At 39.0% G+C, this 14,086-nt stretch overlaps 1 protein-coding gene across 4 annotated transcripts in view; it reads right to left on the minus strand.

Moving 5' to 3' along the window:
• Positions 1-14,086, minus strand: part of fat1a (FAT atypical cadherin 1a) — a 173,624-nt gene that overhangs the window by 19,485 nt on the left and 140,053 nt on the right. For all 4 annotated transcript variants that reach the window (XM_072252625.1, XM_072252624.1, XM_072252623.1 and 1 more), the window contains exons 16-22: positions 11,597-11,734; positions 11,151-11,294; positions 7,918-8,115; positions 4,235-5,036; positions 3,869-4,000; positions 3,545-3,702; positions 1,486-1,948 (exon numbers count right to left, since the gene is read on the minus strand). In XM_072252625.1, the coding sequence (XP_072108726.1) occupies positions 1,486-1,948; positions 3,545-3,702; positions 3,869-4,000; positions 4,235-5,036; positions 7,918-8,115; positions 11,151-11,294; positions 11,597-11,734 (2,035 nt within the window). The remainder of the gene's footprint in view (positions 1-1,485; positions 1,949-3,544; positions 3,703-3,868; positions 4,001-4,234; positions 5,037-7,917; positions 8,116-11,150; positions 11,295-11,596; positions 11,735-14,086) is intronic.

Raw genomic sequence — 14,086 nt, forward strand, 5'->3', positions numbered from 1 at the left:
GTTATTTTTCAGACCAGGGCTGTGAGCGGTGGTATGCTGCAGGGATTGGTGCTGGGTCCACTGATATTTGTCATTTATTTTAATGATTTGAATGGGAATGTGGGTGGAATGGTTACTAAGTTTGTGGATGACATTAAGATTGCTGGTGGATTGGTAGTGAAGGTGACATCACAATAGGATCTTGATCAACTGGGCCACTGAGGAATGGCAGATGGAATTTAATTCAGCTAAGTGCGTTGGGTTGCGTTTTGGTGAGACAAACCAAGGCAGGATTTGCACAGGATAGGAGTCTGGGGACTTTTATAGAACAAAGATCATGGGTACATTGATTCATGAAAGTGGCAACATAGAAGGCAGGGTGAAGGTGTTTAGTATACTTGTCTTCATTGATCAGGATAGAAATTGAGGCATATCGTTAAAAGTGTACAAGATTTGGTTGCTCTGCTATAGGAAAGATGTCATTAAGCTAGAAAGAGTACAAAAGGGCTTAAAAGCGGATGCTACCAGGATTGGACGGACTGAGTTATATCGAAAGACTGTGTACACTAGAACTTTTTTCCCTGAAGCACAGGTTCAAAGTGAGAGGGGAATATTTAAAAGGGACCTTACAGGTAACTTTTCCATCCAGAGGGTAACGTGCATATTGAACAAGCTGCCAGAGGAAATGGTATAGGTGGGTACAAGAATGACATCTGTAAGTCACTTGGACAGGAAAAAGATTTAGGACAATGTGAGCCAAATGCAGGCATATGGGACTAGTTCAGTTGGACAACATGCTTGGTTTGGACAAGTTGGACCAAAGGCCCCATTTTCCATTATGCATAGCTCTATGCATCTAATCCAGGACTGCTAGGTCTCTCAAATATTGTACACCTGGATTGAAAGTAGGGGATTAGAGGCCCCATTTAAAACCAGAAACAAACTCACTCAGAGGACTATGAATGAAGTAGACTACAAGGAGATTCAAGGGTAAGACTATCATATCCTTGACAATGGGTGCAGATTAGATTAGTCATAGCAACATAAGGCTTGGGGATATATTTGCACAAGTATTTGAAAAACTTTAATTCTATAGTTTAATGGGTGAAGTACAAGAGATGATAAAGATACACTCAGGAGAAAAACTAAGCATGGAAATAGCTAATATAGCTATTTGCTCAAAATCAAAACATTTCTGCTCTGCACAACTTTTCCTCATATGAATAAATGCTTGCAGCAGATTTTATATTAGATTGGATATTCAATAGGCTGCATGACAGCTTCATATTCTTAATATCCTTAAATTATTGAACACTTCTATGAAGCTCTGGATGAACAATTCTTGCTGAGATTTTATTTGGTTCATGGTTAATTCATTAATCAAAATGCAGCAAACAGCCATTAAATGAAAATTATTTTTGATGATCCTATATTTAATATTACTAAATATTAAATTTAACTCATTGGTCACTGAAACCATTTTCAATTATTAATTCAGCCACTCACCTCCATTGGGCAGTGAAGAACATGTGCCACTGTTGAGGCATGGACTGCTTGTACATCCTTCTGCAAGCATTAATGAACAACCAGAAGATATTTCAACAGATTCCTCCATGACTGCATAGCCTCTCTGCTTACTGTTCAAAGGGAGCTCCTGCCCATTTAGCATAATTGTTTCCAGGCACCCTCTAAAGCCACTGCTGATTTGCGGGTTTCTGCCATGTTTTGTGCGCTGCTGTCGGACATGGGCACCAAAGTACAAAAAATTGTCTAAGTTTAGTGTCCTCAGGGTGCCTGGAGCAGTACCAGCTGCTGTATGGACTTTGTCAAGAACTAGTCTTGCGTAATTTCCATCAACTTCCAGTGAAACAGAATGCCATTCACCATCATTGACTTGAATGCTCTGTACAGACACAGTTCCTGGACCACTGCCACAGTCAAATTTATACTGCAATCTTCCATTGTGAATCTGCAAAACAGCATTGAGTATCAATCAATCTACTTTTACATCTGAATACTGATGCTGCTAATACCAGAATTATATTTAATTAACGATCAAGTCTGTGATCTCACCCTACAGCATGGCAGTCATCATTAGATCAGTCCAAACAACATAATGAAAACTAACCATCAGAAGTGTTTTAGACTGACTTTTATGGGTAGGAAGTATTTTATGTGGCATACTATAAATTAATTGTATAATAAAAGGATAATGTATAAGGTAAGAGCTTAGTGAATTGGGTGAAGTGTTATTATGGATTGAAGCACACAGAAGACATTGTGACAATTAATAAATGTCTTTAAAACTAGACAGGTATAGCTAACGGAGACCCCACTAGTCCTTGGGACTGAATTATTGTTGTCTATATTGACGTGGGGACTGAGTACAAAGTAATTAAGTTTGCTGATAACATGAAAATTACTGAGAGGGCATGTTGTGTTGCAGATACTTGGACTCGTAACAGGTTAGGTAGATTGAGGGTGGGCAAAAGCTTGGCAAATAGGGTTTAATGTTGGAAAGCAAGAGGAATCAAAAGGCAGACTGTTATCAAAATAGAAAAAGATTGAAATTGATTGGAGTACAAAATGATCTAGATGTTCTCATGTGTAAAATAAAATGTTATGGTTCTACGTTAATGTCATTTTACTTCCCTACACTCTCATCAACTTTCCCTCGATACTACCTCACACACATACACTATGGAGAGATTAGGAAAGCTGAACAACTGGGGTATACCCATGGGTGAAGGTTGTGGGTACTAGATCCACTGTACATATTTTAAAAGGGAAGGTAGAATATGCTTGAAAATTTGGAGATTGATTGCTTCATGGAACTGGCACAGAAGTGGAGGTAAGACATGGTAATATTGAGTGTTGGGGCAGCTTTAAGTGGACAAGTAGTCCCTCCAAACCCCTATCTTCCCATGTACCAGAATGTGGATTTTCATCACAAAATTCAATTTGTTTGTATACCAAATGCACCAAGTATTCTGATAACAGAATCTTGCAATGTCCATAACAAAAATGAAGGTTCACTTTATGAACACAAACACGAGGAAATCTGCAGATGCTGGAAATTCAAGCAACACCCACAAAAAAAGCTGGTGAATGCAGCAGGCCAAGCAGCATCTATAGGAAGAGGTACAGTCCACGTTTTCGGGCCAAGACCCAAAACGTCGACCGTACCTCTTCCTATAGATGCTGCCTGGCCTGCTGCGTTCACCAGCATTTTTTGTGTATGTTCACTTTATGAACATGAGCCATTCAGTTTTCTTTCATGGAACAGAAATTACTTAGCATCCCTAAGTTAAGAAGGCCATGTCAAGTTCTTTAGTTTTAACTGGTTTGTCAACGACTTTAGCAGGCTTTCTTATTTTTATGAGGCTGAGTTGCTAGCTCGACACTCAACCCACCATGGATGGAACGCGTGCAAGGGAGCCGGCTGGATTCGAACTCGGGAGCCTTTGCTCCGAAGTCCGGCGCTGATGCCAGTACGCCACCAACCAGCAAAATACAAGGAATAGCACTGAGCAAATTTTTGCCCACTTCTGCGAGCTGCACTTACTTCTAGAATGCTGTAGTCTGTTCCTCTAGCATACATGACAATCGCATATGGATGGTAAGTCCGTAAGCGCAGAGAAAGTTTCATTTCCTCTTTATTTTCATTTTCCAGGAGTCGATATTTCACATAGCTATTACCATTGAATGTCAGAGAGGAGTCACCTACAAATGTAAATCAAGGATGTGAAACACAGACCCAGATCTAATAGAAATAGAGACATTAATTAAATATGCAATATGAAATGAAAGCTATCAATAGCATAATAAAACTCATGAAAAATTAAATTTTAAATAAGCCTTCAACTTAGATTATAGAGAAAATCCTTACCAGAACACTGGCCCTGATTCCCATTTTTACATAAACATGTATATCGTTTCTCTTTTGCATCAGGTACACATTCAGTATCAGCAGGACAGAGATTAGCTTCACAAAGTTTATGCACAGTGGGGCATTTGCTGTCTAGAAGCAAAATAAATTAGATAAAATATAATAAACGTTTCTTGAGAGTTTAATTGATGACACTTCAACAATTAAAAATCTACAGCTTTATGTACAATTTCATGAAGTAAATTTGTATTGTATGATGTTATTTTCTTTGTATTTAAAACTTGCAAACACAAACTATAAGATCTGTATTATATTTTTGGTGGTATTACATAGCAATGACTTAGACTGAATACAAGGCATCCTCACCTTTACAAAGACAGACAGCTTTTCTATGGTGTCTTGGTGTGACAAAGCTCAGCCTCGCTGTGCTGTGTGTTGACATGGTATTACTGTCTAAAGTGATCTTCTCATCACAAAATCTAATTGGGCAATCTAGGCCAGCGCAAAGTTTGTGAAAGACTTTTAATATTTGCACACCCATCATTTCCTCCATGTCCACCACGGAGGTATTCAACTTATAGAACAGAATTTCAGGCAGATGGAAAGAATTGCCTGCTTTATTGACTGTCAGGAGCACATCCAAATTTGAAGGTGGTTCGGAAGGTTGCAGGCTAACAACATGCACATCATGCCTTCTGACGCCCAGAATATTTCTTAGTGCCCTTTGGAAGTTACGCCAATAGTCTCCTATAAACTCTTCAGGTGTAATATTTGCAAATTGTATGGCGATAGAATGGTTGACCTGGTTTTCTGTCACTTGCTTAACGTGCACAGTTACATCAGCAGCTGTTGTGAACTGACCATCAGTGACGGTGACATTAAGAATGTATTGTCCAATGTCCAAAGACTTATGTGCAATCATTTTGCCATCAGTGCTGGAAACTTCAAATGAGTTTCCCATGTCAGAAGCAAGGCTATATCTGAGAGTATCATAAATATCCTGATCTGTTGCATGAATCTTTCCAATAACACCTCCTGCATACTCATCTCCAACAGTAGCTATGTGGATTTCGAGAGGAAGGATTGCTGGAGGATAAATACTTTCTTCAATAACTTTAAGCTTTATGAACGTTGATGAGGATAACGGAGGTCGTCCATTATCAGTTACCTGGAAAAAAAACAGCAAATGTAACTGACATTACAGACTAACCTACTTCTTATACCCTTCAATTCATATTAAAGTATTTGCCTTATTGCAGATTTTCAACTGCACTCTGTACATTAGAAAATTCAGAATACAGTTTCAAATGACTTAGGCAAAGCTGTTAGTAATAATGTCCTTCACTCTTGAACTCTTGAAAGGATTCACATTTTTATCCTAATTAACCCCCTCCTATATACAAGGGTAATTCTGCATTAAATCTTAGAGAATTATCTGTAGCTTTGCACACATCAATTTCAGCAAAGCAGATCTGCTTCCATGACAACACAAAAATTCCCATTGGCTTTGTTGTTTCAAATTATTGATGGCTACACTATATTTACAGCACATTCTCGCATACAATGCTAGTAGAACATGTTCTCAGAACAGTGTACAATTTCAATACAGGTACATCATCAATCCCATTAGTTCAATGCAGAGTGAGGTGGCTGCAAAACAGTCTGACAGATCGCATTCTTTAAAATGTAAATATACTCTACAGCTCATCATATTGAAACATCTGGAGAAACTTCTATTAAAAATTTTTAAATAAAAAGTCAATCAAAATCAAATAAATCAAAGGCTCTAGCTGGCATATCCACTCGAATTTTAGTTGCACTGAAGTATGAGTTACAATTTTCACCTTCAAGGTATAATCACTAACTGGTTCACCGGAAACCCCGAACCATTTCCAGGTGGTCCTGCCCAGTCTTCATTAACTCACGGGCAATGTATGAAATCCGGAGAATGAGAAGACACTATCTCTACCAGTAAGTTGCACCATCAGTCAGCAATAAAGAGAAAGAAACAGATAGCATGCTTTACCATGAAAGCTCGTTGTGCTCTTGGCCTCATATTTCTAGTTATGACAGTCACTGTTTGATATGAAGTGTGTGCAAAATGTGCAGCACTCATTCCATTTAAATGTACATAAAATTCCCACATAGGATTTAACAATGTTCATGTAGCCTAGGAAGACCCATAGAAGTGTCCCAATTGTTTCCATCTGAAGGCCTTCATGAAATGCAGATCAGATGTATGTCAGGTATTTAGGAATGACTACTACCTTTTCACCTGCCACACATTAGACTGGCAGTTGGCATTTGAAAGTCATTCCAGTCATTTCTTCTGTTTACCCTATTTTTAAATATTAAAAAAGGCTCTAAATTTAACTGATCTGTTTGAACTTTTATACGAACAGCCCTGCAGTTAAGACGGTTGAACTACTGATGCTGAATAATTATTCCAAATTTCAAAAGACCGTAAGACAGAGGAGCAGAATTAGGCCATTCAACCCATTGAGACTGCTCTGCCAATCGATTATGGCTGATCCATTTCTCTCTGAACCCCATTCTCCTGCCTTCTCTCTGTAACCCATCATGCCCCAACTTATCAAGAATCTATCAATCTCTGCCTTAACTACCCACAGTGACCTGACCTCCACCTGTGACAACAAATTCCACAGATTCTGGCCAAGGAAATTCCACCCCATCTCCGTTCTAAATGAATGTCCCTCTATTCTGAGATTGTTCCCTCCGGTCCTAGACTCGTCCACCATAGGAAATATCCCCTCCACATCCTTTCTATTTAGGTCTTTCAACATTCTATAGGTTTCAATGAGATTCCACCCCTCCCCCCCCACCCCACACTTCTAAGTTCCAACAAGTACAAGCTGAGTGCCATCAAAAGCTTCTCAGATGATAAGCCTTTAATTTCTCGAATCATTTTTGTGAAGCTCCTTTGAAACTTCTCCAATGTCAGCGCATCATTTCTTAGATAAGAAGCCCAAAACTGCTCACAATACTCCAAGTGAGGCCTCACCAGCTCCTTATAAAGCCACCATATTAAAATCATCCTTGTTTTTATATTCTGGTCCTCTCGAAATGAATGTTAATATTGCATTTGCCTTCCTGACTGACTCAACCTGCAAGTTAACAATTCGGGGCTAGTGCAAAATAGTACAGAGTACTGAAGTTGTGCAGTTTGGCACTTGGGGATTTAATAACATTGGATTATTGTGCAACGACATACAGCATTACATTATATAATTGCCTGAAATTGATAAAAGCCAAAGTTTAAAAAAACATTTCAAATTCTTTCTTCTGAAGAGGAAACATCTGTGGTTAAGCTTCTTTTCAAACCTCAGTTCATATGGGCCGATTCTTTGATTTGGCAAAACATCATCTTTCCTAATAGTTGTGAATCTTGGGGCAATGAAGTGCTGAACATCCACAAGTGGTGGACATCGTTGAATATCTTGTTCAAATGTGTGGCTGCTTCATGAGACCTGACAGGCTTTTAATCATTGAGAAGTGGGTGAGGGTTGCAGGGCGGAACTGAAATAACGAGGCAGGAATCATTCTAGCTAGGCTCTTAGTCACAGGCTGTGGAGAAGCTTGGTCGATTGTCCTCTCGATAGCCAACAGGGAATCTAAGAAAGCAGTCTATGTGCCTTGGCATTCGAATTGCATGATCATTCCCCAAAAAGAAATCAAAGTTAAATGTTAAATTTATTATCAAAATATGTATACCATATACAACCTTGAGAATCATCTCCTTGCAGGCGGTCACAAAACAAAGAAACAAAATATAATCCACAAAAATCTTGTCTCACAACCAAGACCATCATCCAATGTGCGAAAAAACAGATCGCGTAAATAGAAAAGTTAAGGAAATACAATAAATGGAATGTTGACTAACTCCCCCCCCACCAACAAGTTTACTAGCAACTTGTATACACCCTGAAGTAAAACAATTCAAAATAAAAGTTATTCCGAGATTCAAATCAACTCCATTCTGTTCCACCCAAGATAAAATCTTATGCAATGCACAAGACTGGATATTTTACCTGCACCTGAAGTTCATATGCATCTTTGAGCTTGTGGTCAAGTTGAGATGATGATAAGAGCAGACCTTGTGGATTTATCTGAAATTCATTCCCCTCATTTCCCCTAATAATCATAAAGATGAATGGAGGGCCATTGTGTGAGGAATCCCTGTCGATCACTTGAATCTGCAGCACACTGGATCCGATCGGCTTGTTTTCCTATAAAAAAAAGGTACAATTCATACATTAGAAGGAAGTGGATTCTCTGTATCTTGTTATATCAGTCTAGGCCATCCACACAGTGAGGATATACAGTGGATTCTGGTTAATTCTAACACATCCGGACCAGCACATTTTGGCCCAATTAGGCGGCTGCCCCAATTAGCTGAAATAGTTAAAAGGTATAAAAAAGCAAACTATCATTTAACTGAGTAACACTTATTGTATTTAAATAAAATGCAGAATTAATTAGAACACTACTTAATATTTATTGATGAAGGAATTCATCTGCTCTGTTCTTATGATTTCTTCAAGAGGACTACAACCTCTTTGTGGTTTGAAGGCTATGTGGCATGATAACCTGGAGAGTTATGTTGGCTGGAGTCAAGGCTTCATACCTTGACTCTTGGGAGTGTCACCCACGCCAAGTAGGTCAAAGGGTAGAGGCCAAACTGTGAGTGGTCCACTGGTCCTCTAGGTTCAGGGGTTCAACTCAGTGTAACAACCTTGACTGGGAAAACTAAATTCTTATGGAAACAACAATGAAGAATCCTTCTACATCTGAATGCAAGTGGGCTCCCTCATCTTAGAAAAGATGCGCTGGCGTTGGAGTGGATCCAAAGAATGAAAGGGTTATCATATGACGAATGTTTGATGGCTCTGGGTCTGTACTCGAAGGAATTCAGAAGTGGGGGGGAGGGGGGAATCTCATTGAAACCTTTCGAATGTTGAAAGGCCTAGACAGAGTAGATGTGGAAAGGATGTTTCCCATGGTGGGAGAGTCTAGGACAAGATGGCACAGCCTCAGGAAGGGTGTCCATTCAAAACAGAGATGCGGAGAAATTTCTTCAGCCAAAGGGTGGTGAATTTGTGGAATTTGTTGCCACATGCAGCTGTGGAGTTCAGGTCACTGGGTGTATTTAAGACAGAGATTGATAGGTTCTTGATTGGACATGGCATCGAAGGTCACGGGGAGAAGGCCGGGAACTGGGGTTGAAGAGGAGATAGGAAAAATGATCAGCCATGATTGAATGGCACAGCAGAGTCGATGGGCCAGGTGACCTAATTTTGCTCCTATGTCTTATGGTCTAATGATTGCCAATACCTTCAAATTCTTGAAGTAGTGAAATCATTTCACTTTCACTCCCAGCCATTTCTAAGCATCTCTAAGCGTCAATGCTTGAAGCCATGTTGAGCAAAACAGCTCCGAATTGTCTTACTGCATATTTCTTGCGAACTATCAGTGGCAAAAGTCACTGTTTTTTGAGGGTAAACAGACGCAGCTGATGCTATTTAAAAACTGATCACTCAAAGCACCGTGTAGTGACTACCAGCCCTGCAAGCACATGTGACTGATGCTAGTTAGAAACTGTTCGGCAACAGACTTCTACCTCAATTAAGTAGCATAGTGTCCCAAATGAATTTCTCAATTTAGTTTTTGTTCTTTAGAGTTGTCCCAATTGAATGGCTCCCCCGATTAACCGGAATCCATTGTATTGAATTCACAATGAAAGGCTAGATTGGATAGGTGGCCTAAACTGGACCTCCAGAAGCTGGGAAGAGAAGCTATGGGACAATTTTGGTGGAGTGACAGCAGGGTGGTGTAAATGTTACAAATAGTAACTGGAAGCCTCGCCCTATTATTGACTAAAGCAAAGAGGGATATGTGGAACATGTACAATCCAACATATTGGAGGGAATAGAGAAGATTACAAGACTGCAGTAAGACAGTTATGATGTTTATGATTCAGGATAAGGACTTTCAGGCATAATGTAATTTAAAAACCAGGCTGATGGCTAGCTGGTTTTGGTGCGGGACAGATTACATGCTGATCATTCTTTGAATGAAAATGCATAAAAAGGACAGTAAACTAAAGTGCTAAACAGACCCATCTGGGATATAAAATTCACCTGTTCAGTATAAGTTTGGTTAATGATCCAAATGCTGTTACTTAATACTTTTCAAAAAAAATCAAAAGCAAAATGCTGTGTATATGGATTTTAGTATGGCATTCATTAAGGTTTCCCTTTGGAGGTTTATTCAGAAAGTCAGGATACATGGTATCTAGGACAACGTGGGTGTATGGATATAGAATTGGCTTGCCTATAGAAGGCATAGGGTGGCAGTAGATGGAGCGTATTCTGCCTGGAAGTCGGTAACCAGTGCTGTTTTGCAGGGATCTGTTCTAGGACCCCCATTCCTTGTAATTCTTATATATGACTTAGATGAGGAAATGTAAGTTTACTGATGACAAGAAGGTTGATGGAATTATGGATAATGTGGAGGGTTGTTGTATTTTGCGATGGGGCGTTGATAAGATGCAGTGCTGGGCAGAGAAGTGGCAGACAGAATTCAACACACAAAAATTCACTTTGGAAGGTTGAATTTGAAGCTAGTACACAAAGTTAATTGCAGGATCTTAACAGGGTGGAGGAACAGAGGGATCTGGGGCCCACATCCACAGAACCCTCAAAGTTGCCACACAAGTTGATGAGATTGATAAGAAGGTGTATGTTGTGTTGGCCTTCATTAGTCATGGAATTGAGCTCAAAAGCCGCAAAGTAATACTGCAGCTCAATAAAACACTGGTTAGATCACACTTGGAATATGGTCTTCAGTCTGGTCATTTCATTACAAGAAGCATGTGGAAGCTTTAGAGAGGTTCCAGAGGAGATTTACTAGGATGCTGCCTGGACTAGTGAACATGTCTCATGAACATAGGTTGAGCAAGCTAGGAATTTTTCTCTTTGGAGTAAAGGAGGATGAGAAGTGACTTTATTGATGTGTCCAAGATGTGTAGAACACCCTGTCAAGGGTGGTGGGAGAGACAGATACATTAAGAGGAATTCAAGAAATCCTTAGATAAGCATGTGGATGATGGCGAAACGGAGCGGTATGCAGGAGGGAAGGGTGAGATTGACCTTAGAGTAGGTTAAATTTTGGCACGACATTGTGGGCCAAGGGCCTGTCTGGTGCTGTAACGTTCTATGCTTGAAATGCTACTGAGACTACCATAAAATGTTGTTGTTCTTACCTGAATGATGACACTATAGTTTGCCTGTAAGAACATGGGAGCGTTATCATTGACATCAGCTACATCAATATTGACTGTGGTTGTGCTGAACCGAGAAGGAGTGCCATTGTCTGAAGCTTGGACTGTCAGGGTATAGCCAGAAATCTATGCCAGGAGAACAAAATGATTAAAAATGCACTGGATCTATGTATGATGAACATAGTCACACAGAGTAAACATTTATCTTCCCTAATCCTTTATGTACAGAAACACACACACACAGTTTATAAGATAACATTCACATTTAAACTCAAAAGAACTTTTGCTACTAATATATTTCTATTTAAATTCTAATAATAATTCTTATCAAGAAAAATGTTTACAATTTAAAGAACTTTTTTTGTATCTTAAATAATTGTGTAGGAAAAATATTGACCATGCAAGACTGAATCTTGCAATGTACTCACTTTTTCTCTATCCAAATGTTGTGCCACTTTTATTTGCCCCTTGGTATTATCGATGCTGAATGGGCTTCCTTGATTGCCATTAATTATAGAATAGCGGACTTGGTTGTTTGATGGCCCATCTGAATCGTCTGCAATAACCTACAAGAAACGATATGCCTATTAGGATCACATTAATAAAACACTACCAATATCTTTTTCTCTCATAATCTAATTTGTTATCTCTTTTACCCAAGGCTGACAAAGGGTCACAGAGCAGAAATGTTCGCCACAAATATTGCCTATACTGCCTTTTCCAGTTTTTTTCTATTTTTATTTCTAACTTTCAGAACCAATAGTTTTTTTTTGATTTTCATATTAGCTATAATCTTTCATTATAAACTAACAAGACATACCTCTTTTTGAAGGCTTCCTGTTTCTAAAGAATAATGTGATGGGAACGTTCATATATTTAACATAATTTCTAAAAAGGATAATTGTATACAGAGAAAATTATCTTATACTTTGGTTCAAATGAAACAAAATTAAAAGTTGCACCATAAGAGTCACAGAAACACTCAACTTTATATTTTCAACTTGATTAATTGGTGCAATAAAGAATGAAATAAGTCTAAATTAATTGGCATTCTGTAACTGAGTACTTGTTCATCGTTTGTTTTGAAAGAAAGTCAACAAGAGGAAAACAAGATGTTTGCAATATTGATTAAAATACAAATAGTCTACAGCATCATATAAATAAGCTAATATATTGATTTAAAATGGCAGAGGGAAATTCTACTCACAGATTTGTAATAACGTTCAACAATTTTTTACCCCTTAATTAGGAAATAACCTGATTACTCTTGAAAATTTAAAAATGAGAAAATCTCATACGATGTCTATAGGCCTGATTTCAGATCAGAAGATAGGGAAACCACAACAGTGCCTCCTTCACCTCAGACAGTTGAGGAAGTTTGGTTTGGGCCCCCAAATCCTAAACTTTCTATAGGGGCACAGTTGAGAGCATCTTGACTGGCTGCATCACTGCCTGGCATGGGAACTCAATCGCAGGAGTCTGCAGAGAGTGGTGCGGACAGCCCAGCGCATCTGCAGATGTGAACTTCCCACTATTCAGGACATTTACAAAGACAGGTGTGTGAAAAGGGCCCAAAGGATCATTGGGGACCCGAGTCACCCCAACCACAATCTATTCCAGCTGCTACCATCCAAGAAACGGTACCGCAGCATAAAAGCCAGAACCAACAGACTCCAGGACAGCTTCATCCACCAGGCCATCAGACTGATTAATTCATGCTGATACAATTGTATTTCTATGTTATATTGACTGTGCTGTTGTACTTACTATTTATTATAAATTACTATAAATTGCACATTGCACATTTAGATGGACACGTAACATAAAGATTTTTACTCAAGTATATGAAGGATATAAGAAATAGAGTCAATTCAATTCAACCAGCTTGTAGAAAGCACCCAGCAGGACAGGCTTCCTCTATGGAGGGAAGTGAACAGTCAACATTTCTGGTTGAAATTGTTGATCAGGTCTGGAGAGAAAGAGGGGAGATAGCCAGCAAAAAGATTAGCTTGAGGAGGAGGGATAGTGTTGATCATTACGTATTGGGATGGGAGGAGCTTACTGTACCAACGCACGAGGAGGACACCTGATTAGATTAGAGGCTGCTCTGGGAATGATGACTTTGCTGAAGTCAAAGGGGCCGGGGTGGGGGGGGGGGGGGGGAGGTAATTAAGTTGACAAATGGGGTTTCCAACGCTGACCCAAAATCTGCTCAAGGAGCTCCCCTGTAATGCAAGCAGATACAGACTTCACAGGCAAGCCGGCAGTGGGGTCTGTGGCTCAGACCACTCAAATGCCGCTGAGAAGTCGCAGGAGGGAGCCAGGTTTGCATCAATGGAAACCAACGCATGTTGTAGGAAGTTCGAGCATTTCGAGTTGGAGCAAAAATTGGAAACTGTTATTCCACAATGTCCCAATATTTACAAAGAAAATGGACTACATAGCAAAACAAATAAACACATTTGTTTGAAATAGGGTGCAACTCTACTCAAAGTCTGCACTTACAGCACTTACACAAAAAAAGCATTTCTCCAGTGCTGTCTCTCATAATCAAGTGAACTATTAAAATATTTCTGGTCTTAGTATCACTGGCTATCACATGAAATAGATCATAAATAGCTGTTCAAATACAGGTAATATATTAAAATTATTTAACTACGTCATTAATACAGTTAATGATAAACATGATTAGCACTTGAAATATAATTTTCCAGCAAGATAATTGTTTCATTGTTCAAAACAAATAACCAACTTTGTTAATTAAAAATGAAAGAAATAACCAATATCCAAAAGCTCTCTATTCATCCTCAATTTCATCTTTTTCTACTCGGATCAGTTTGGCCTTTTTCCTCAATTTTCTCTGAGTAATGGACTGAGGAATAGTAAAAAAAAAATCAACTCACCTTACAGAAATATCT

This window comes from Mobula birostris, chromosome 3 (genome assembly GCF_030028105.1).
Source record: "Mobula birostris isolate sMobBir1 chromosome 3, sMobBir1.hap1, whole genome shotgun sequence".
Taxonomy (NCBI): domain Eukaryota; kingdom Metazoa; phylum Chordata; class Chondrichthyes; order Myliobatiformes; family Myliobatidae; genus Mobula; species Mobula birostris.